The sequence below is a fragment of the Atractosteus spatula genome, chromosome 6, assembly GCF_055471065.1.
Source record: "Atractosteus spatula isolate fAtrSpa1 chromosome 6, fAtrSpa1.hap1, whole genome shotgun sequence".
NCBI lineage: Eukaryota > Metazoa > Chordata > Actinopteri > Semionotiformes > Lepisosteidae > Atractosteus > Atractosteus spatula.
In genome coordinates this window covers 40,062,334-40,087,713 of record NC_142711.1, presented here as the reverse complement: position 1 = coordinate 40,087,713, position 25,380 = coordinate 40,062,334, and the positions used below count along the sequence as shown (strand labels likewise).

The window sequence follows — 25,380 nt, the reverse complement described above, 5'->3', positions numbered from 1 at the left end:
CATCCATTTTTTCTTCAAACCTAACAAGCATTCCTATCCTTACTGATGAGAATCAGCCCAATAACATAATGCTTTGCATTTAGAACAGAAAGTTCCAATTTTGTCTTGTCTGACCACAAAACCTTTTGGCATACGTTTGCAGTATATCAGTAAAATGCTTTGTTGCAAATTCCATGCAGGATTTGTTTTCAGTAATAAATTCCTCCTTTCCATTCTGCTAGCTTTTTATTATGGACATTTTCTTCCATTTGAGCCATTGAACTCACTCTGGCTTTCCAGACCAGTTTCCTCCTTTGACTGGCTGCTCACTTTGGAAGGGCACTGTGTCATAAGCAGTGTCTACGTGCTATTACAGTATATGCAGTACCTTCAACGTCTTAATGGTGAAAATATTTTTAAGGTCAGATATTTTTACATCCTTCCCCTGATCTGTGTCCTTTCTACAACTTTATTCCTGATTGCTATTGAAAGCTCCTTGGATGTCATGGTTGAATCTTTGCTTGAAATTCGCTGCCTGATTACAGAGATGAGCGTATCTATTCATGAAACACATGAAATCATGAGAACCACTATTGTAGCACACAGACTGAGTTCATTCAACTTACAGTACGTAACTATATGACTTTTTCAAACTATTTTTTGATTTGATGTTTTTGATTTCAAAATATTTGATTTACATTTAGTCACTTGTATGTGATATCATGACCTTCTGTCATGTCCCGAGCCAACGTCTTGTGTTCAAACAGGGATACAGGGGCCTCGTGTGCAGCTATTTGGAGAAACTCCTTTCCCAGTCATATTTAGTGTCCAAACTGTAGAATTTAGAATAATAACAAGTGAAATGCAAAGGTTACCTGTATGGTATATAATAATTATATTATGTTTTCTTTGTTGCATTAAAGTTAATAGGTGTAGCTGTGTAGGCTGCCATTAAAGTATGAATTTCAAATTTAAAGTAATATCACAAAGTACTGTATGTTCTTGTGGCATTGCTTAAAAAAAGTGTCACTCCATCATAAATTTCAAGTCAATCAATTTTTCATTTGGTTTAGTGCTTTTCGCAACATTTTGCTACAGAGAACTTAACAGAATTATACAGTAGATGACAATATTGTACAGCATTAGTTTATCAGGTGGACACAGAGGAGAGGAAAACAAATACTCCTAAGTGAACCAGGTTTGATGTCACAGACTGTAAGGAGGTGCAAGCTTGTCATCAGAACCCAGCACTGGGATCCAAGTGGTAATATGAAAAAGATGGGAAAGTGGGTTACAATGACTGGGTAGAAGACAAAGGTTTCATTACAGATGCCATGAGCTTACCTGTTTCCTGCACTGATGTAAATAGAGGTAAGGAACAAGTAAATGTTTATTCCATTCACCTGAAGAAGGCTCCACAGCCAAATTGTTGTGTTTCCTTTGTTCTCTTTTCAGCATGGAGTAAACCTTTATTTGTCCTTTGCAGCCTACACATGCTGACACAGCCACCTACTTTAATTTCTTCAACCTACGTAAATACTGTAGATGATGTCTGCCATCTTGGAGGTCTTTGAGCACAGCAGGGCACAATAAGACAGACCAAAGACCAGCTTCTCCCAGTGATTTGTTCACTCCTGGCACATCTCTTTTAAGCCATCGGTGTCACGCTCATTACACCTAAAGGGCGCTCTACTTTCCTTCTGTTCCTAGTTCCCTGTGATTATTCATGTCTTTCTGGTGTGTCTTGTTGTGTAGCCTATTTATTTCCTGCTTCTGCTCTACCACTCGCTCAGCATTGATGTTTAGTTGCCCTGAGACCTGCCTAGCACAAGGTCACTCCTGTCCTTGGCCTGAGGGCATAGGTTTCTATATGGCTTCTCCTGAACAGCTGAGCCCGGCCTAACCCCTGTCTCGCCGCTATGCATAGGGTCTTTATCGCTCTCCTGCAATTCCACGGATCGTCCTTTCGGACATACGTGGCAGAATGCTGAGCCTACTTTAGACAGCACGAGTGTTTTTTTTTTTCCTTTTTGTTTCCTGGCTTTTGGAATATTTTTTTTCTTTATGCCTGGTTCTATGCTTCCATGCTCCCTGCTCTTCTCTATCTGTTGTGGGTTATTTCTTTTATGTGTTGTTTGTTTCCCTGTTCCATCAGGGTTTATACTCGTTGCATATTTTGCCTTTGTCTCGGGCTCCCACACCCTCTCCTACTGTCACTGTCCCGGGCTCCCACACCCCCTGCTGCTGTCACTGTCCCGGGCTCCCACGCCCCCTGCTGCTGTCACTGTCCCGGGCTCCCAAGCCAAGACAAAGGGACTACCCGAGGGCAGCAGGAGAGCGGAAAAAGACCCATATGCGTAGCGGCGAGACGGGAAAAAGGCCCGGGCTCGTAGTGCAAAGAGTTCAGGAATGCTGTATAGAAACCTATGCCCTCAGGTAGCGGACGTGGGGCGACCTGGTGCTAGGCGGATCTCAGGACATCCGAACGTCAATGCTGAGCCCCGGCAGAGTGCAAGACCCGAAAATATATAGCCCAAGGGAAAGAGAGAGACCGGAAGGACAGCAGACCAGAAACTAGGGACAGGACAGAGAAGGAGCGCCCTCTGGCTACAGAGAGCGTGACACCCCTGCTGCTTCCGTGTTCTGGGCCCTCTGGTCTCCCTGGCTCTGGGCTCCCATGCCTTCTGGTCTGGGCTTCCATGCCCTTATGTGTTTATTGTTCCCCTATTCCGTCAGGGTTTATTTTTGTTGTTCGTGATTTTTGTTTGTTCGGTCTGGTTTTTTTTTTGTTTTGCTCCTCTGGAGCCCAGTTTCGGCCCCACCTTCCTCTTCTCAATAAAGGTTTATACCCCAGAGGAGGGGGTAGCTCTCAGCCGTGGACTCCCGGGGGTTTCCTTTCAGTTAAATGAGGTTTTTCCTCCCCCCAGTGCTGTGCGTCTCTTTTTTGGGCATCAGGAGCCACCCTTGAAGGGGGGGGTACTGTCACGCTCATTACACCTAGAGGGTGCTCTACTTTCCTTCTGTTCCTAGTTCCTGTGATTATTCATGTCTTTCTGGTGTGTCTTGTTGTGTAGCCTATTTATTTCCTGCTTCTGCTCTGCCACTCGCTCAGCATTGATGTTCAGTTGCCCTGAGACCCGCCTAGCACCAGGTCACTCCTGTCCTTGGCCTGAGGGCATAGGTTTCTATAAGGCTTCTCCGGAACAGCTGAGCCTGGGCTAACCCCCGTCTCGCCGCTACGCATAGGGTCTTTATCGCTCTCCTGCCATTCCACAGATCGTCCTTTCAGACATACGTGACAATCGGCAGGCTATCTGGGTAAAAACTCAGCACAGATCCTGCAGTTTAGCATCCAGGGCCAGATTGCCTGTTGTCTTTTAAAAGTAATCATCTGTCAGTGTTTTGAAGAAGTCTGAAAAATAAACACTGGGGGCTTGTTATGTCCAATATGCAGTGCCACTGGGCCAGATTTGGAAACCACATAGGGACTGCCTTTTGTCAAGAACCCAGCTGGGTCTTCGTGCTTACTTTTATAAAGAGACCCATCCTTCACTGATGTCAATGGCATGACTGTAGGTGCCCAGGACGTCACAGAAGTTGTTGTTTCTCTGGGAGCTTAGAAAGCCCTGGTTAACTAATCACAATTCTGCCCCTGGTGGCACTGAACGTACTTTATACTACCATTTGAGGAACGCCTGTCACAATAAATCATGATCAAACTGAACTGTACACTGAACCTGCACTCTGAGAGAATGACTTTTCTGGTTGAGTCACTCAGGACTCATTGAAAATGAGATGACCCATTTGCTACTCAGAGGCTGTTTCTTCTAGGGTTTGACTAAAGTTATGCTCCAATAGCTGATTCCTGTCTCGTGTTAGTAGAAACTCTCTTGTGCTTAGTATGAAAAAGATATTGTTAAATGGTAAATAAGGCACAGTGTGCAGTTTTTATACATGTCTATTATGTCTGAATCCTACCATTCATTTCCTAGAACAGATGTAACCTTTTTTATGTGAATGTTACATCAGGCAGTTTGGTGTAAGAAGCTAAGGAAGGAATTTTCATCACTGAATTCTCTAAATGGTTTAACATATTGTTAAGATACACCATAAAAGTTGCCAGTTTTGTGTCAAGGGTGACATTAGGAGTACCTGGTTGGACCCTATGAGGCGCTGAGACTGTAGGCAGCTAGTGTTTGGTGTCCAAATCCCACGTGCAAAAGGCAAAAGTCGTAGTCGAGGTAGAAGAGCTAGGTCAGGTATCACAAGAGTCAGGTCGAGAGTATCCAAATCCAAAACGAGGAATGAAAATTGATTAATTAGTGCGTGGGTGTGGGTGGCGAGAGTTGCTCGTAGGAATGCGGTTTGTGACGTTTTGGGTAAAAGTAATATGCAGCGTTTGTCCATTGGCTGCCAAACCACTGGTAAACAACAAATAATAATATTGCAGGCAGTATTATGGTACAGGTGCTGCTCGGGCCCAACATGAATTTGATCACAGTTCTTGCTTCCAAACCACACAGCCCCACATCCCAGACAACAGGGAATTCCTCTACACCAAAGGGCTGGGCAGCTGGGCCTGCTGCTGCAGGAGAATTCAACGCTATCCAGTTTAAAGGTGGTGACACAACCCTTTATAGTAGGATCAGTACTGCTTAGGCCTGTTCCTTCCACCAGACCAAACAGCTGTTATTTAGTCTGTTATTTCAGATAGTGGCAGCAGTCTTCAAGCAATCACATCATACATGGTTTTGCAGTCTCTCTAGTAGGGTCCTCCATTTACTGTACCTTGCCCTTTTTTGATTTTTATCGTCTCCAAGCTTTACCAGATGGTAAATTGGCTTGGAATTCTCCAACAGTGCAGTAATCATAATCTAGCTTTGCCCCACACCCATCCACTTAAGCCAGGACACAGCAAATATGTATCCTGCATTCTCAAAAGCACACTGCAAGGGCACACAAAAACAACAATAAAGCAATAGTTCTCCTATTTGTAGATCTATCCTAGCAAAGTTTGGGGAAACCAGTTTGCCACTAATTAAGCAGATAGCACTACTAAAAGGTGTAATTGAAAGGTAGAGATAAATGCATAAAGGGAAAAAGAATCAAGTAAAAACTTGCTGATGGTTCCATACAGTTACAATTTATGTCTTCAAGCATGCGTGTGTACTTGGTATGTCTGTTATTTCCATATGTGCATTGTATGTGGTATAATTTCCTCCATATGTTCTCTATAATTGATTTATTTTTTAAGTCTCAAAAAAGTTACTTTTCAGTGTGGTAACCAGCACTGCAAATTAGTGTTTGTTGTCTTTGGCTAAACACAAACTACAGTATGTCGCTGTCTCTGGTAATGAACTCTGCTCAGTACAGTATGTAACACATGAGCCTGTCCTTTTTTTCTGCCAGAAAAGAGCTCTCACAGCATCAGGTTATGACACCAGTGATAACAGTAACAGTGTTTAACAGTACCTAAGGAACAGGATGGGGAGCAAATCTATTTTCAATGGACTAGTTAGGGTATCGAGCCTCAGAAGCTAATGTTATCATCACCATATTTAACAACCTGAGCTGCCTGGTTCCCACAGATCAGCTTGTGTGGAATCCTCTTTTGCTGCTCAAGACAGGTGATATTTGGGGGTGATGTTTGATCCAAGCTTAATGTTTGACACAGATGTGCAAAATATTGTAAACACATCATTCTTCTATCTTGGACATATTACCAGACTACTTCTTACTGTTGTTTCTGACTGTAGCTGAAGAACTGCTCAACACATTTATCTTGTCTCAAATTGATTACTGCAAGGCGCTACACTGTGGTTCGTAAATATGAAATTCATACAAATTCCTTGAGAAAGCACACAGGGTTTTTTTTTATTTAAACAGTTTTGGATCAGCAGGTTTTATCAAACCGTTTTTTTTTTGTTTCTTTTCCTTTTCTAGACTGGGAGGCCAGGATTGACAGTCATGGAAGAGTTTTCTACGTGGACCATATCAACAGGACCACCACCTGGCAGCGGCCAACCACAGCAGCCACTCCAGATGGGATCCAGCGTTCAGGCTCTGTGCAGCAGATGGAGCAACTGAACAGGAGGTGAAGAGAAAATCCTGAATGTCCTGCATGGTTTCAGGGCATTAAACACCACAGGTTAAACACACACTGTAGCGATAGAGTCCCTGTTGCTGGCAGGTTGGCTTAGCTGGTATGTTGACCACAACTGATTCTAAGTACTAAGACTTGCATAGTTAACTTAAACAAGTTACTAAACTTTCTTTTAATAGTTACTATATGATGCTGGGAGAATCAACTTTGAAAGGAGCTAAAGCTGTTGTAGCAATGTTATAGAACATCTATGATTTGAATGAGGTACACCAATAATTACATCCACATGGAACAAATGGCATGAAATAGTATTTGTTTTAGTTTGTCTTTTTTTATTAGAATTGCTTTCTGGAGGTACTGTAGTGTAGTAAGCAATATTGCAAAGACATACTGTGAGATATACTTTGTAGGACATTTATGTTCATGAACTACTCATGAATAAAACGAGTTCATATTTCCATGTTTGGATCAGAAATCCCAAAACTGGAAACCCAGATTGTCCACTGTGTTTTTACAGCTTTATTTCAGGACAGGACAGGACAGGACAGGACTTTCTTTGAAGCACTGCGTGAAATCTCCATTATATTGGGAGAATTGATGAATTCAGGATGAAGTATGCCTCTGCACGTAATGCTCACAGCACAGATGTGCTGTACTGCCACCCAGAGGATGAAAATAAGAAAAATAATGATTTTTTAGAGATCAGAGAAAAATCTATACTGGATTCTATGAATTAATAAACATGTCAGCCACCAATTGTCTAGAATTAGTTTTTATTTCGCAAGAACTTTGACTTAGTAGGAGTTGTGCATATATTTTGAATTAATTTGGAATTGAACAGTGTACAGTATGTATATTTATGCCACCGAATTTAGAATCAGCAATTTCCAGCCTTCTCAGCTTACAACCATAAACCAGCTATTATATAGTATTGGAAGGGTCAGGACCTTGCACATGAAACAAGCATCTGTCAAATATATCCTCCATTTGTGACACTGTGAGTACTGCAGTACCAACAGGAGATATGGCACTAACTGGAGCAATGACTCATCTCTCTCTGACAGCACTTCCCACTTGCTGGCTCCTGTGGAGTCCCAGGGGTTGCTGCAGCACTGTAAGCTGAGGCTACCCTGGTTCCAATCCAGGCCAACCTCTGTAGAGTTCAGCCGGTGTGCTGAGCACTAGTCTACATGTTCAGGGCTCAACCTACACTTACTGCTCTTTGACTGGAAACCAGTTAAGTCCACACTACAGGGCCTGACCTACTGTACACTTACTGGTGGAACTGCACCAGTCCCTGAATTATTTATGAATTTTATTAGCAACTTGAAAACTAAAGTCCACTGAATGTTTTTTTCATGGCTTCCTTTGATATACTTGCTCACAGACAAGAGCTCCAGAAGCCCTGAGGGGATTTTATTAGTCAAGAAGGTTAGGTCTATATTCCTGTTTCTCACTGGCAGCCTGTGGGTGTAGCCCTGTGTAGCATTTGTTTAGTAAATGTAGATTGGATGAGCTGTTAGTCCTTCTGGCATGTTAAAGCTTTATGCTTAAAAACTATATGTTCCTATCTTACAATAGATGTTCTGTATTAAAATTCCTAATATTAAACATCTTCCGTAGGTCAGTTGTTAAAATTGTGCGATAAAAAGGAAATACTGTTTTAAACATTATATTTTTAACACAACCTCTTGTGATGAGAAGTCATTGACCACTGCCCACTGTGTTCTTATTTCAGTTGACACATTTATCATTCCATAATAATTAATTAAGAACATAAGAATGGTTACAAATGAGAGGAAGCCATCCAAGCAAATTATTGGTTTTCCACCACATGGCAGGGTTGCTTGTTCCATACTCCTACAATTGTTTGGGTAAAGACAAGCCTCTTATTCTCAGTTTTTAAATGTACTTTCAAGTAGTTTCTTCTTGTTTGTGTTTCACTGTTCATTTTGAAGAAGTCAATTGTGTTGACTTTGTCAATGGCTTTCTGGATTTTGGTCACTTGTGTTAGGTCCCCTTGTAATATTTTCTGTTGAAGACTAAAAAGGTTCACTTCCTTCAGACAGTGTTTAAGAAATTATTTTAAGTTACTGTAAGTCTTGACCAAAACTGTACACAGTACTCTGAATGAGAGTAAACTAGTGTATTGTATATGTTTAACATATTTCAACATAACATGCCTTGAATTCTACACTTTTAAATATATAGCCTAACATTTTGTTTGCCTTTTTATTGCTTCCCCACAATTTCTGGAATAATATGTGTCATAAGCAATATAAGCAATGTGTCAACATAAATATTCCAGTCTTTTTCATAAATTGCCACTTCTAGCGTTTCCCATTTTGTATTTATAGTTTATATTTTACTACCTGCGTGTAAAACCTTACCCTTGTATTCACAGAATGTTCATCTGCCAGGTGTTTGTCCAGTCTGGAATTTTATTTTACATTTAATTTGACAGTATTTGCTACAGCTATAGTGTTAGCTAATTGTCTAATTTGGTGTCTGCAATTCTGTATTTTTGCCAGAGAAAGTTAAGCCTTTATCTTTTAGTAATATATTCAAGATGTTAACAGACAACAAAAGTAGTACATTTAGCAGTGAGGCGAAAGTCTTGTGGCTTTGGTTTCTTCTCATGTCATGTGCCAGAATGCCTTCAGCATGGACTAAAACCAGAATCCTATTAAAAAACAGTACTTCCAGACACAAAAACACTGTGGCCACTACTAAAACCAGTGATGTTTGTTTCTATGGAAACCAGTGGCTTCCCCTGAAAAGTTTTTAGTGAGGACTCTTTAATTTAATCTAATTCTCTAACAATCTTAATCTGGGAAGGCAATGTTTTTGAAGATTCCAGTTGTTTTATGTTAAAATCTATTCATTTCAACTTAAGTCTTTTCAGCTTCTCAACTAGATTTCTTTTTACTTACAGTGTAAAAACGGATTCACACATCCCGGGACAGCAATGTACTGCCCAAAATTTTTGTACTACTGTATAAATGGTGATAATAACCAAATAAATAAATCTTGCTTTGCTTTAGACAGTCCTGATTCAATATCAGATTTGAACTAATAACCTTCTCTGTTTCCTGGTTACTTATTTTGTACTCAGGATTGTTCATTAAAAGACGCATCAGAAAATGCCACTTACAGTATTTGAGTTAAAACTCTATCATGCATCTCTAGAGGGTTTATTCTGTAACAGAAGGGAGATCATGGACTGAGGTACTCCTCAGTTAAATGGATTTTGTAGTAAGTACTGTACTACATTTTGTTTTATTCTCAGGGGAAGGATAATCACATTAAATAGTACCGACATCTTCCTCCTTCTCAATCAAGAAAAAAGTCAAACACTTAGGTCTTTCATCTCTGACATGGAAGCTTCATTAAGACCAACCCCTGAGCACAGTATTATTTGAAATTTCATTCTTTTAAATTTTCCTATTTGTATAGAAAAGTAGACATATTCTTTGTTCTTAACCTTTTAGAAGTAACATCTTAAGAGAAAACTACCTTTACATCTAAAAATGTTATATGTATGTTTGGGAACCTAAATGTTATGTGCCCAAAATAACTGCAATATTCAATTTAATCACTGTTGAAGGAACATAATACAAACCATTGTAGTATTGTTGGACATTAAAACAATGTCTGAGTACAACAAAGTTTTTTAAAGGAATAGTCTTTTGTGTGTGAATGGCCTTATGATTGTTCAACTACAATCTACAATCAACTACAGCAATGTACAACATCTTATAAAATGCAGCTTTATGAATGCAGTACATGAAAATTAGAATAAGGAAATTGTGCAATAAAAGCTAGTTAATACAGCATTTACTAAAGTACATGTAGAAACTCTGTTCATTGTGTAACAAAAGGATAGTGTTGAGTAAGCAGTGAAGAGGAAATATCTTCTATTTGTTATTTTTAAGAGGCATTATTTTTACCTGTTTAAATATTTTTGGTGCTCAAGGTGTATCTAGAAACATGCTACCTAGGATTCAATTTCTATCCTTTGGATTGTGATCTATGGTGAGAGTCCTGCCTTGGCCACTGTGCGTCTGGAATAGGTTCTGGGTTACTGCATCCTTCAACAGGAAAAAGCAATTTTCTGACAATGGATGGATGATTTTTAGAGAAATGGCAACTGTGTAAAAACACACATTTTCATCTCTGGTTGGTTTCAAAACACATACATTTATAATTCAAGATTTTTACAAAAATGTGACAGAAAGCCTTTTGTTTCGTGATGGTGTTTAAGGGTTAATCTGTTGCATTGGTTTTGGTGGCTGTACTGTGAAGGGAATCTGTGTCATCCGTTCCCAGGTACCAGAACATCCAGAGAACCATTGCAACAGAGAGGATGGAGGAGGAGACCAGCAGCCGGAGGAGTGAACGAGCAGGAAGCTCAGAGACTGACAATGACTCTCCACCACAAGCCACGGGTATAGAAAACGCTTTAGAATAATACAACACCTTTCTAGCAGTGCCTTTCTGGGAATTTTGATTTGTGTTTTTCTTTTTCTGCTTAAAGAGTACACAGCAGCAGTGTACTCTTTGTTGTACTCACCAAGGTTGCTGGTTTGTTCCATGACATTTTTCCTGGTCCTTTAGAACTGAGAAGAGAAGGTCCCTCATCTCCAATCAACAGTCAGAAGATCACATTGTTACTGCAGTCCCCCGCTGTCAAATTCATCACTCATCCTGAGTTCTTCACTGTTCTCCATGCAAATTATGTGAGTAAGTTTAAGTTTATCTCACTGATGGAACAAAAATATGAATTCAGTTTTTTATGCTTTTTACAGTTTTATGAAAAATATCCTTGATGTACTCAAATTAATTCAAAATACTGCGTTTATTCACAGTAATTGTTTCATACGGAGTTGACTGTTTATGAACAAAATCTGAGAAACCTGTTCAAGAAGATTTCTCAGGTCAATGTCATGAAAAAAAAACAATCTAAAATGAAACCCTTGCACAAAAAGTAGTCCAAGACAAAGGTCAAAAATAAAATATTGCAACAATACCAGCAGCAGTTTTTCTGTAACGTTTGTGTATGAAAATGCTACAAATGAAATGGAAAAAAGAAAAGTGTAGGACTTAATTAATTCCTGTTTGCTGAGACTTGTGCACTTCCAGCAATATCAGCTCCTTTTTTAGGTCATGTTTCTAATAGAATCATGGAATCCCCTGACTTCTTCATGATCATGTGGTGAGTGTTATGGTCAGATCTAGAGACTGAAGGCAGTGGCAACTGCAGTTGACTGCAGAAAAACATATCATCACCTTCTGTTCCCTTTTCATCATTTTCCTAACAGCATGCCATGTGAAAAACAGACCAGTTTAGTTTAGGCGCTATCCAGAGAGAGCACTGTTCACTTTGGATCTGAAGAGCTTCACTTGACTGTAGATCCCAGCCAAGTGAAGTACTGAGGATTTTTTGCTGACAGTCCTGAGACTCCCCAGCTGTACTCTTGTCAGACTAAATCGGATTAGTCTGTTTTGATTTTTTATTAATATTTTACGCTTTGACATGATTACCATGACAATTCTGGACATCATATTTCTTTTCTTAAACAGCTGATTCCTTCTTCAATGCCTTAACTAATTGGGATGGGAAAATATGTCATAAAGGAGAAAATTACAGATTTCTAGCCTTCAAAGAGCTCTTTCTGCTTTACCACTGACTCATGAGACAGAACCAGCATCCCAGTGCTTTTGAAGAATTAGGTTGGATGATATTTAATCAGTAAGGAATAAGCGCATAGTGATATACAGTAGCATGGATATTTTGATATGTTCTTTTAAGTGGAAGTAAAATCTGATAAAATATATTTAATTGCAAACTATTTGTCTCTTATGTTTAAATAACAACATTGAGACCCAAGTTAATTTTTTCTTGGCTCAATAATAACTTTACAGGGCTATGTAAACAGGAAAGTACTATGAAACATGAAATCTTAAGGTTTTTGCATGCCTTTTGAAAAATTGCTTCATTTCTGACCTGCCTTCTCTGGCTTGTGGTCCTGCATTTCAGGGTGCTTACCGAATGTTTACAAATAGTACTTGTTTAAAGCACATGATCCTGAAGATTCGCAGAGATGCCCGGAACTTCGAGCGATATCAGCATAACAGGGACCTGGTTACATTCCTCAATAAGTTTGCTGACACTCAGCTGGAGTTGCCCCGGGGCTGGGAGATCAAAACTGACCAACAAGGAAAGGTAGCCACAACAAATCATACCACAACATGCTGTATCCCTGTTTGTTTCATTCCATAATGGCTGAGGGTCAGTCCATTTCATACAGTGTTTGCTACCAAACATGATTGTAAAAGTTGTAAAGGAACCTCTCTATCAATGTTGCTGACACTTGTCATTTAACACAAAATTATTATTTTCAGCTTTGAAGCTTTGTTCAGGTTTTGTGCTTTAAGATCAAGGGTTACATTCCTCCTCTGTGGTCATGTTGTCAGTCTTATGGTTTCGGCATACCATTAAAAACTTGTGTTTTTACTACAAGCATTCTATGTACTTTAGAAACTATTAGAAATATAACGATGAAACTTAAAGCAGAAAACATGCTATCAACACTTGTTGAGTTCTGAATGCTGGCACTTTTTTAAAACTTTGAAAACAACATGTGTCCCAAAACCTCCTCAGTATTTGTGAGGAAGTTCGGAGACACAATGGAAGAATGCCAGCACATTTTTCTGTAACAGTATTTCTTGTGCAAAAAGGTTACAGAAAAAAGTAAAACAGTAAGTTTGACCAAGTGGATGATTGTCCTTGTTCTGGCAAACAAAATCTATCTGGCACTTTTGTTTTTCGTTTCAGTCATTTTTTGTAGACCACAACAGTCGAGCAACCACATTCATTGATCCCAGGATTCCTCTCCAGAACGGGCGGCTGCCGAACCATCTAACGCACCGCCAGCATCTCCAGAGGCTCCGCAGCTACAGCGCTGGGGAGGTGAGAGTCAGGCGTGTTTCTGACCACTACACACATAATATGCAGCTTAAAAAGCACATTCGGCGAAGGCAGTACTGACTGAAATGAAATGCAAGTCAAGTACTGTAACTTGCTGTGAGAAGTGGTTTTTCTTTGTTGTTTGCAGCAGAGAAAAGTAACTGGGTTTATCTCTGGTTTCCTCTAGGATTTAGTATAGTTTACACATTCAGTGATACGTATCCCGAGTTATTTTAGCCTTTCCAGTGCTAAGATCATGCATAAGAAAATGTGCTTGAAATATTAATGCTTTTCAGAGTTAATCGGAAACTGTAGCCAGGAATGTAGAAGCATTGTTAAGCTCAATGCTAAGTATTCTTCCGTTGAGCTGCTTTTTACTAACAATATAAACAATGAAAAATGTGTTTTTCCCCTATAATGTGTGTTGGGTATTTTAGAGACATGTTGTTAAATTCAATTTAAGTGCTGTATATTTTGTTCATGCTTAATGCCTGCTACACTCTCACACTGGTAAGTGACTGGGCTCCTAATGTCTGCCTCTGATTTAGTGTTTAACTGTGATTGGCAGGCTTCAGAAGTGTCACGGAGTCGAGGAGCATCTTTGTTAACACGTCCTGGCAACAGCCTTGTTGCAGCCATAAGAAGCCAGTATCACCAGGATGCAGTACCACTAGGTTTGTGAAAGGACACAAGTTTAACTTTGGACTGTTGACAGTCTTGTTACTGTTTATACTCCTCCACTATCTTCTTCTTTATTCGATTGCTCTCTTCTTTCAATTGATACCATTTTATGGGAACATATTACATTAACAAGCCCTCCTTCTAGAGGTCTCAAATATAGTTTAAGAGATAGTAAAAGATATACAGTATGTTTTTATAAATCAACACCAGCACTTACTACACATTACTGCCTAGAAACAGCGTTATATGTGTACAACATTCATGGTAATTCAGTAACGTTGTAGTACAAGTGATCTGTAATTCCAGATTCTGAAAATACTTGTTATGCACTTTGAGGCCTTACACTACATAGATAAAAAATTGGGACCTTTCACTTTTTAAGCAGATAAACACTACAGCATCACCTAGAAATGCCTGTCCTTGCCCTGACCCTAATCTTGGGTACTGATGTATTTAGACTTGGATCTTTGTGTTGTGGAAGTTGATTCACTGCTAAAATATTTTTGTCATTATGAGTTTTGTAATTTCCATACCAACTAGCTGTGGAATTCTTTTCCCAAGTATGTTCGTGACTTAGCCTGTTTTTCAGGACTTGAAATGAAACCCAAGATACTTATTTTCTATGAGAACTTGTAATTAAGCTGACAGCTGAGCAAAGAGTTTAAAATTGTCAGCCATGAAAAGGCATATTAGTAGTACAGTCCTCATTGTATTTGAATTGTGGGCCTCTGCTCAAGAATTCAGGTTGCCCCAATACAAAAGAGGTGAAATAGTACGGTATAATTATATATTGCAGCCGAGACATACTGTTCTCTTCACATCTCAGATGGAGATTATTATTAAATGTAGGGTTATTTGCAAAAAAATATTTTTTTTCTGATCTCAATAAGATGTATCATTCCCTTTTTCTTTTCAAGGAAAACAACTTTTGTTGTCACAGTTCACTGTGGTATATTTACATTCAATTTTTGCATTTGCCTGTATTTTTCTTTGCTTTACTACACTTTTGCAAAGTCTGTATCATGTTTAACACACCTGTCTATGCTTTGACATGGCTAGATTAGAATGACATCTTCTCTATTGCAGACATTGTATTAGCCTCTCACTTTATTTTGAATCAAAATGCAGCAATATGGGATCTCACTAATTGTATCCCCATTCTTTGACGGAAGAAATAGGGACTAGATTCAGACTGCTGGATTGCAACAGTTACAACACAGTAGGTGTCAGGCCAGGGGATTTCCACGGCTGTCTCGCGTCTCTCTGTGTTTTTGTACTTCTTTCCTTGGATTGCTGTTGTACTGAATTGAGAGCTACAAGAGATGTGTCCATGACAACTAGATAAATTTCAATCAGCAGTAATGACTTCATATTTTTTTGCAATTCATTTTCCTTTGATAGCACAAAGATGTAATCAATGGCATAAGAGTCAATGGGAGACAGCGATCATCAATGAAAGTCAGTGGTAGTTCATAGGAGATAGTGGCAGTCAATGAGAGAAAGTGGGAGCCAATAGGAGTCATCAGCACTGATAATACAGTACCACAGTTACATTGAATTAAAAGTGAATCTACTGTCATAGAGACATCAAGACTGTATTCACACCTAACTGACACAGTATGTCTTCTGTTTGTTTTTTGATTACAGCCTATAATGACAAGATAGTTGCTTTCCTTCGCCAACCCAACATTGTTGAGATGCTTCAAGAGAGGCAGCCAAGCCTTGCCAGAAATCATGCCCTGAGGTACTTGAACACTTAAAATTGTGCTTTTTCATTCATATAGCGATGCAGAAGCCTTCCTTAACTGGAAGTAAATGCAGTATGCGATTTTCTCTGACAAGCTCTATATGAGATCTGCTGACTTTTGCACAACCAAATTATTATCAGAAATTATTCATAATGGTAATTTACAGCTATAGGGCAAATTTGTCATGATTTCAGTTAGGCAGTTAGAGTGATGGAGATTCGACCCTACTGGTTCATTTAAATATGATGTCTGCAATACCTACACAAAGTTATCTTTTCCTAGTATTCTTATGTGTCCTAAGAAAAGATGAATGGTCTTAATGTATTCCATATCACACTATAGACTGATTCCTCAGTTCCTGTATGAAGTAAATGTTTTGAATGTAAGCAATAAATTGAGAACATATTGATAAAAATGATCCTTTGCCATTTTTTGCAGGGAGAAAATTCATTACATTAGGACTGAAGGCACCCATGGTGTAGAGAAACTGTCTTGTGATGCAGACCTTGTTATACTATTGAGGTGAGACCCTGGCTTTTATATTTCTGTGGTCTTCATGCAGTGTAATTCACTGCTAGTAGGGGCATTAGATGCTTTGATCTTACTTATAATTCACATAGGATTAACAATCAAGTGTGTGTGGGGGGTATATCTTCAGAGCTGTTCAAAAGTGGAGGACATGGAGGATGTTTTCATGTACACAAGCCATCAAATAAAATGCAAGAAGATCAGAGATGCCACTTATGCAACTTTCTCTTAATAACAACCTACAGTACATATACAGTACATAATGTTATATTCTCTAACGTTATAAGATTTGTTGAGATTATCAGCAGAAATGTAATTCGTGTGAAAAATAAATTGAACTCACAGTTAGAATTGAAACATTTTAAAGGCATTCATTTTTTAAAGCTTTGCTTTTTTATGCTTTCTTCAATTTCACTAAAAAAAGACATGTATCAGTTCTTACAAACAGTTATGGTGGCTGATTTGTACAGGATTAACAACATAGAAGATGCCTGAGTGTGAAATTTTTCTTTCTTGATCTTGTGTTCTTGTGTTCTTGATGTTCTGTAAAGAAAGCTGAGGACTGATAAAATATTGTGGGATAAAAAAAATGGACAATTCCCATATACAGTAAATCTATCTCTAACAGGCTGTATTATTGGATCAAGAATTAATCAAATAATTCACACAAAGAACATGTAGACTCGTTTTTCTCCATCTTAGTAACATCTCCAAGGTAAGAGTGTCTCTTTCAACACAGGACACAGAAGAATTGATACAAACATGCAGACTAAACTGTTACTGTACTATATCTACACCAGTTTGCCCAACTTGCGGCACAGCACTGAATTAAAAAAAAACAAACAGGTCTCTCTAAATTTAGGATCTTGACATTGGCTCCCAGATAGTTATAGGATCGAGATATTACAAAGCTGTATCATACCTCTCTCTTACACTAATGTGAAAACATTTGCTGGTTCATAATAATGTTTTATAATCTCATTCCCTACATGCATCCAAGCTCCTCCTTTGCAGTTTTCTTTGCAAACTTATCTTGAAATTCCATCTTGAATGTCTGATAGTAGATCTCGTTCCATTAAAGTAACATATCTACCAACTGCTGAAAGCAGAGAATTTCCTGTTTGACAGAGCTGGGAGTGGGAATCATAGGAGGTATGTTGGGGTGCATTAGATGTCTGACTGTTGTGGAGTTTGTTGATGGTGGTTGACCTACAATTAATCAATCAATCTTCTATCGGCTGTAGCACCATTCATGAAAATATGCTACAGAGCACTACAGATGTCATAAGCCCTCAGAACATGCGCACTTGGCATCAAGGTTCCTTCGGTGGAAATATGAAAAGATGGAAAGTGTGCTACAGTGGACAGTGATTAAAAAGAAATAGAATCATGCCCTGAACAATCAGCAGCCACGTTAGACTATAGGTAAAGAACAGTAAGGTCTTGAGCTTTGATTTAACGTCAGAGACCATATAGATACTGCACAGTAGTGGTCAAGTTAGCTGTTGCTAATTGGTGGAGTATCTGCTTCATGGGGAATAAGGATGTCTATCCAGTATGCCCGGGCTTTCCCTTAAAATTGGAGGACTTGACAGGTCTGAACAAAAACCTAGCATGGAACAAACCACTGTAATTACCAGACAGTTTTGCGATCCCTTAGAGCTCTGTGTCCCTCACATGAGTCGCTCTTGCCCTGTGTTTCAGCCTGTTTGAGGAGGAGATCATGTCCTACGTGCCGCCACATTCCTCATTCCATCCTGGATACAGCTTCTCTCCCCGCTGCTCTCCCGGCTCCTCGCCACAGAACTCCCCAGGTAACTGTGTTCGAACTCAGCCACTTTCATCTGACAGTAAACTGTGCAATCGCCTCTTTAGCAGACACACAGTGGAGTACCAGTATATCTCAAAGACGGGTGCTAACTGTCACCAGAAAGAACAAATCCAGCACCCCAAGAAATGTTTTACAACCACATACTGAATGTGGATATAGTAGAATAATAGATTGTTTTTTCTGGTAATTTTTAGACTATGCCTCCTTTGACTAAACCTTAGGTTATCACCTTTTATGTAATGTGTTTTTTGATTTAACATTTTTCTCTCCATCGTGATACTGTGGAGCACATATTCAAAGACCCTGCTATACTGCTTTTGCAATTTAGGAAAATCAGAAGCACATTCTTCTGTAGCACTAAATAATTTCAAAATTGCCCCTCTAATTGTATTAGCATAACAAACTCAGCAAAATCTCTTATAGTGTGAATTATAAATTAGACTACAAGTGGTCCATATAATACAAGGCCTGTACATCAAAGACTCTCTGATATTATACAGTACATTCTGTACTGTAGAAACAGTCCTTGGGTCACTGAAATGCTTCTCAGTATAGTTAAACATCTGGGACAACCTTTAAATTTTACGTGAGCAACTTTGAATGACCCTCTGTAAAGTAATCTTTATCATTTTTTAAAAATCCATACTTTTGTGTGAATCTGTAATGTACATTAGCGACTCTTCATTGTATGGTTTTACATTACATGATTTCTACATAATGAATAACTTCTCCCTCTACAGCACATGAATCCACACATTATTAGTGACTTTCACAGTACTCAGTACTCAGCACTCACGAAATGATGTGAAAATTAATAACAAAATGAAAAAAAAACCATGTGAGCACTGCCAGTCTCTTCTGTACAGAACATTATAAGATTTAAGATAAGCTTGTTAAGAGACTGTTATGAATTTTGACTAGACGAATGAGAGAAAGTTAGAGCTACTGTAGATAAGAGATTCACAGTGGTTGTCCAGTAAATGCTGTAAATGTAAGCAGTAATTAGATGTAACCTATAAATGCTGAACGTTTTGGACATTTGAAGAGCATGGCGACCTCCCCTAAGGCTCATGTACAGAGTGGTCCGCTCGGCTGTAGAAAGTAAGAATGCTGTGCTTTTAATGGCAGGTCTGCAGAGGGCTAGTGCCAGAGCTCCTGCACCGTACCGGAGAGATTTCGAGGCCAAGCTCCGCAACTTTTACAGGAAGCTGGAGGCCAAGGGCTACGGCCAGGGGCCAGGAAAAATCAAGTAAGCTCATGTCACAGGTGTAACACGAGATACTCCACATGAAAGGGCACTGTGTAATGGTAGAGATATTCACGTGGCACATTTTGAGGCCGATTGGGTCATCAGGTGATGTAAGAATAAGTCACTTTTTATAAAGCTGTCTGCTCAGCAAAAAGAGCAAATGAGTTTCAAAAGCCTACAATTGCTCACTGTGACACTCCTATTTTACAACAGTTACAACAGAATCCAACTGGGTCTGAATCTCATACACTGCAGAGGTGTGTTGAAATAATGCTATCACAGAACGTAATTTTCTTAAAGTTTATTTGTGTGCAATGTTTCATATAGGCGAGTGCTCCTAAAGCTGCAATTGACACTGTTTTGCAGTCTTTTGAAAAGTTGAACCAGTCTCAAAGCTTGAAAATGACAAAATTATTGTTGTTGTTGTAAATATTCATAATAGATGTGAACTATACAAAGGAGGAATTAAGAGAGTCTCTGTACCCGGTACCATTTACACATCAAGGACTTAGTGTTGTGACACTGGCAATTGATATTCAGTACACACTACATCTATAGGGAGGTACTGTATCTATATATATACACAATGATCAATAATCAATAATACTGGGAGTCTTGCAACTGTTCTGATGTTCAATATTTTAAAACCTGTCCTGTCTCAGTCCTGTGACTCTTCATCACTAACTGGTGTGTTGCAGGTTGATTATCCGGCGAGACCACCTGCTGGAAGGCACCTTTAATCAGGTGATGGCCTACTCACGAAAGGAGCTCCAGAGGAACAAGCTCTATGTCACCTTCGTAGGAGAGGAGGGGTAGGCAGATCCACAGCAAGAGTGACCATTGCATCGCAGCATTTCGTACAAACGGAAAAAACTTTAAACGGATTGCACAGTCATGCAGTCTCTCGACATTTCTGCATTATCTCTGTTCTGTATCCATGAAATTTCTCGTGTGGCCGGTACAGCATGTGTATGAATCATGAAAATTTCAGCTGATCATGAAAACCGTATGCATGTGTTGGTATCATGTTTAGGGGTGGTAGGCATTGACAAACATTCTTAGAATTGATGCTGACTAACAGTTTCAAAGCATCAAACTAAAAATTCAGACATACAGTTTCTGATTTTGTGGGAGGGAACAAATTGTGTTTATATTTTTCCAAACACAATAAAATACAATACAAAATATCTATATAAAAATAACCATTCCCCATCCCTATAAAAACCCCTCAGAAGTACCCAACTCCACATTTCTAACTAAGAACCCCTAAAATACAGTCAGAAAGCTCCAGAGGAAATCCCCATGCATGTCATGTGCTCATACAAAGCCTTCACTACTGTGCATCCCTCCCTCCACCCCAGCATTACCCTTGCAGCAGCTCCTTGGTTCATTCCACCTGGTGATGGTGATTGGGGTTCCAATGGACTTGTCTTTATGACCCAGATATTGTCCATCAGCCAGCTGGGTTAAAATTATAACAATCTCAGTTGCTCACATTCGAAATCTCTCGATACTAGAGCTTTACAAATTGCTAAAAATATTAGAAAGTTGTGTTACATATGTGGATAAAGGTTAACCATGGCACCTTGAGGTTTACTATCGGAACATCCATTGTCATTCATAACACCATTTCCTACAACTGTTGAATTTATCAGTATTTACTATGTGTAATTCTGAGCAATTGCTACAGAGGTGTTCTGGATTCTCTCTAGTTTACCATACTATTTTTGAATAATGCTGCACCCAATCTGATTACATCTTTGGGTTTTTTACACAGCTTGGACTATAGTGGACCCTCCAGGGAGTTCTTTTTCCTGCTATCCCAGGAGCTCTTCAACCCGTACTATGGCCTGTTTGAGTATTCTGCTAATGACACATACACAGTGCAGATCAGCCCCATGTCAGCATTTGTGGAAAATCATCTGGAATGGTACAGTGCTCTTTGTTTTTCTTTTCCTGGGCTTCTTACTTCTTTGTATCTTCAGCAAAAGAAAAAGACAGGGTTTGTAATTTGTCCCAGGTGAGGCAATTGTGCAGATGGCAATATTATTACTGCCTTGTGTGACTTGTTCCTAGTATTGTCTAAGTACTGTTCTGGGTTTGCCATTTTAATATCACTTCTCTCCAAGCAGTGTGTATGTATAACTGCTGCCCGTGCTCAGCCTTTGGAGAAACAAATGAGATTAGTAAGCCACATACAGTAACCTTCTCTTATTTGCAACCTTTCTGATATTTCTGGTGGCTTCATGTAAAATCATATCATGGTTCTTATAAATTCTCTAGACTTTTTTTATCATTATTTTATTTGGCCATTTTAGCCTCGATCTGATGCATTGCTCTGGGTTATTAAAACTTTACAAAATGCCTTTCATTTTTACAGTAAATAACCTACTCCATCTCTCATCTCCAAGCTCGGCAACTTAAGCCTCTAGGTTTTACAATGGTCACCCATGGCATTCTGCTGTACATGCTGAACCCCTGCTAAAACACAGATACTGTGCACTGTAGAATAACATACACAAAAATCTTCTGAAAGTCCAGCATCTTGCTGTTATGTTTGAAGTTGCTGTGTCCCTCAAGAGTTCTTCGGAGAAGAAAAATATTGGCTGTAAATCAACTTTCCTAATCTATCCATGTCACCTCAAACTATTCTGCAGATTAGGTGGAACACATTACCAGTAATTAACTGTCTTCCAGAACTTATGAAAGGCAAAAAAAAAGAATAAGGAATATTTATTTGTGTCCTAGTAGTTTTGTCTTAGAAAATTAGTCAATAACAATATACTGTAAGATATATTATAGGCTCAGGGGCATCACTTTTTGCTTTGTTTTACATTCTTTAGTGTTTTATTTAGGGACAAAAGATCTTTGTTAATTTGGATCTAGTTACCACATCATATAACAGCATAACAATGTGATGGTCCACCCATGTGCTTACATGTTCCAAGGAAAATATTGTTTTGTGGTTTCAAGTATCTTTTAAATGCTACTGACACAAAAACATAAATTACATATCTATCTTTAAACACTTCACAGCAGAACCACAATAGAATTGGTATAATTGTATTCTACCTGCTTGAACTTTAAACATTTTAAAAATATATATTTTTGAGTTGAGTGGTTATATTATAAGTACCTTTCATTCATTTACAGCATTTCACTGACTGAAACCAGGGTCACAATTTCTGTTTTTTACCCTGTCCAACTTAATTTGTCCCTGGTCATAAAAAACAGTATTCCATGTTCTCTTGAGCTTAAATAACAAAAGAAAAGAAAATTAAAACTTAATCAACAAAACACATACTCCTGAGAAACAACAACAACGTTCCTTCACAAGACCTCTGTCACTTTGAAAATCAACAAAGTGGCTGGCTGGTTGTTCATTATTTATGAGCCAAAGAATGATAAAATAATAAAAATTCTTCTCTGACAAGAAATAGTAAACATGGCACCACAATTAGCTCAACTCAGAACAATGAGGTTACTGCTTGAGGCAGCCACTGTGTCAGGTCATTAATTAGCAGGTCCGAGGGAGGAAGACAAATGTATCGCATTTTCTGTTTTTACAGCCCTGTGAATTGATAGCTACTGTCAAAACTGTATTTTTCCTCAGGCAATCATGCTGTACCTTGAAAAAGAAAACTAAATTCAGTCTTATTTTCCTGTTGTAACTTGTAAACAGACTCATTTGGAAAAGCTCTAATCACACAAAAAGGAAAAAAAAAGTTTGGAAACTCATGTCAAAAACAGAACAGAGCTTCTATTTTTCTAAAGGCTTTATAAAAATTGAAAATTTTCCGACATATGCTCCTGATGTGGAAAACACAGCACCATAAGTTGTGTACACAATGGACACCAACACAAAAATAAAATATTTGTCACAATTTGAACGTTTATTTACATTTTACTATATGCTTCCTTTATAAAAATGTAAACAGATCAATGTTTTAGACTTGGACAGTTTGATACAATAACATATACTGTAGGTCAAATGCTAGGTGTGTGTGCTGGTGTGAAAATTGGAAATATTCTGAGGAACATTTGCAGCAAAATGGTAGAAAAACAAGTTTTGAATTTTTTTCAGGACAGTTTATTTTTATACTGTATATAAATAAGCTGATTCATCCCCTCTTAATTGTGCCTCATTAAGGTGTCAGAAATTAATCAAAATGTTCCTCACCAGCATTGTTTGAAATCTTAACACCATACTGGTTTTCTTCTTTATGGAAATGGCTATACAAAATCTGTGTGATAAATTTATTTTTAAACCATATTGATGTAGAAGTTTTTCTCTTATCAAAGATGTGATCTCTATGCTTCTGAAAGTAAGTCTGTATTGTGTTTGTAGCCTTAGGTCTTTTAAGTGTGTTCTTGACTTTTCTTGACTAATGATCTTCCAGCTTGAGTCCTTTCGTTAAAGACTTTGGTTTTTTTTTCCTTCTTACAAAATATTGTGGAATAAATCTGGTGTCCAAATTGTATACAGTATGAATGATGTATTCCTGAAAACTCAAAGTATGATTAATATTTTTATGGCAAGTTTATAAATACTCCAGGCTGTCCTATGGTGGAAATTGAGTCCTGCAGTTTTTCTCCTTTCATGTTTTTTTACCATAGAGTTTACTGTACATGTCATTTGTCAATGGGCGGCCAGTGTTATGTCCTGTACACTTAAAGATTGCAGCTGAAATTTGAGATACAGTGGTTCTCACTGACTGGTTGCATACAGGTGCAGCAGGGGAGAGTAAAATTGTTCTGAGTGGAAACACCTTTCAAAGCTGCACAGTAGGAAGAATACAGGACACTGTCACACTTCAGCCCCTTTGTCCTGCTTTTCCTAGGATATATGCCATGTGATTCCAAAAGTAAGTAAACAAATAAATACAAATGTCCCATCTAGAAATAAATATGGATTTATATACAGTACATACATTATGTTTTGTATATATGGTAGGTAGGTGTATTTTAAATTTTTAACTACTAAGAAAATTGCCTGAAAAATAAGCAATGGCTTCATCATGAACCTTATAATGATAGGTTGAATAATCTCTTATTTATAGCATTTGTATTAGTAGTAAGACTCCTTAATCAAACTATTATTCACTATAATACCCCACAGATCACTGAAGCAGTAGTTTAATGCTGGATTGTCTATGGCAGAAGTATGATTATGCTTTGTTTGATATTTATACCATTTATAGCTTTGTAAATATTATTGCATAATATTTTATTAAGTATTATTACATAATATTGATTTAATACACACAAAACCACTAGTCAATTTATGTTTATTATCATATGAATTACTGGCTTTTTTGTGTAGACAGCTGGCTATTGTAAATGTAATAATGAGCAGCTTGGTGGTGCAGTGGTTAGCATTGCCACCTAACAGTGCTGGGGCCCTGGGTTCAATTCTGGAGCTGGAGTGCTACCTGAGCTTGCATGTTCTCCCTGTGTTCACATGGGTTTCCTCCCACGGTCCAAAGACATACTGGTACAGTAGGCTAATTGGCTTCTATGAAAATTGGCCCTGGTGTGGGTGTGTGTGTCTGACCTGCATTGCAGTGTAAGGACAGGCTCTGGCTCCCCTGCAACCTGTATTGGTTGGAGAATGGATGAATGGATACATGTACTGAGATAACTATTAACTTAGTTTATAAGAACTTACATCAGCCTCTGTAAGGGAAATCTGTTATGAAGTACTGAATGGGCGTTTTGCCAAAATCTAGAAATACTTTCTATCATAGTTGAATTATACAGTATATAGAGAAAAGAGCTGCTGAAGCTTACAAGTTTAAAGGTATTGAAATGATTCATAGGCTCCTGCAGGGAACTCAGGTGAGGGAGATTCTCTCACAGGCAGGCTGCGTGTGTCTTGGCACTAGGGGTGAGTGGAGCTGCCAAAGCTGTCAAAGCTGCTTATGCCACGAGGATAGGGTGTCAGTTCCTTGCTGATTTGCATTATCACGTAACAGATTAAATTCCCCAGCTCTCCCTGTTGTGGAGGGATTGTGTCTGAGCCCTCAGGCAGGCTACTGATGTCTTCCTGAGGTGCCCCATGGTAAATAAAGCAGTGTTATAACTGGAAGACCAGTGTTTGCCACAGGCCATTGGAAAAGAAAGAAATCTGGGAGGAAGCAGTGAATGTAATTTTTGAAAAAAATTGGCATTACAACTCGGTAAAGCTTTCGGTTAGCTGATCACCAAGGACAAACAAACCCTTTTCAACTGAATCACTAAGTGATTGGTTGTTTAGATTTAAATCACCTACTGTACAGACATAAGATTTCT

The 25,380-nt window shown here is 38.6% G+C and overlaps 1 protein-coding gene across 1 annotated transcript in view; it reads left to right on the top strand.

Annotated features, from left to right (window-relative positions):
* The window catches only part of LOC148832877 (E3 ubiquitin-protein ligase HECW1-like), a 91,481-nt gene that overhangs the window by 57,616 nt on the left and 8,485 nt on the right, over nucleotides 1–25,380 (top strand). The window contains exons 11-22 of the mRNA XM_088918095.1: nucleotides 5,923–6,073; nucleotides 10,412–10,530; nucleotides 10,700–10,821; nucleotides 12,123–12,308; nucleotides 12,921–13,055; nucleotides 13,621–13,726; nucleotides 15,381–15,477; nucleotides 15,920–16,003; nucleotides 17,714–17,823; nucleotides 18,969–19,089; nucleotides 19,788–19,901; nucleotides 20,867–21,019. Coding sequence (XP_088774221.1) covers nucleotides 5,923–6,073; nucleotides 10,412–10,530; nucleotides 10,700–10,821; nucleotides 12,123–12,308; nucleotides 12,921–13,055; nucleotides 13,621–13,726; nucleotides 15,381–15,477; nucleotides 15,920–16,003; nucleotides 17,714–17,823; nucleotides 18,969–19,089; nucleotides 19,788–19,901; nucleotides 20,867–21,019 — 1,498 coding nt within the window. The remainder of the gene's footprint in view (nucleotides 1–5,922; nucleotides 6,074–10,411; nucleotides 10,531–10,699; nucleotides 10,822–12,122; nucleotides 12,309–12,920; nucleotides 13,056–13,620; nucleotides 13,727–15,380; nucleotides 15,478–15,919; nucleotides 16,004–17,713; nucleotides 17,824–18,968; nucleotides 19,090–19,787; nucleotides 19,902–20,866; nucleotides 21,020–25,380) is intronic.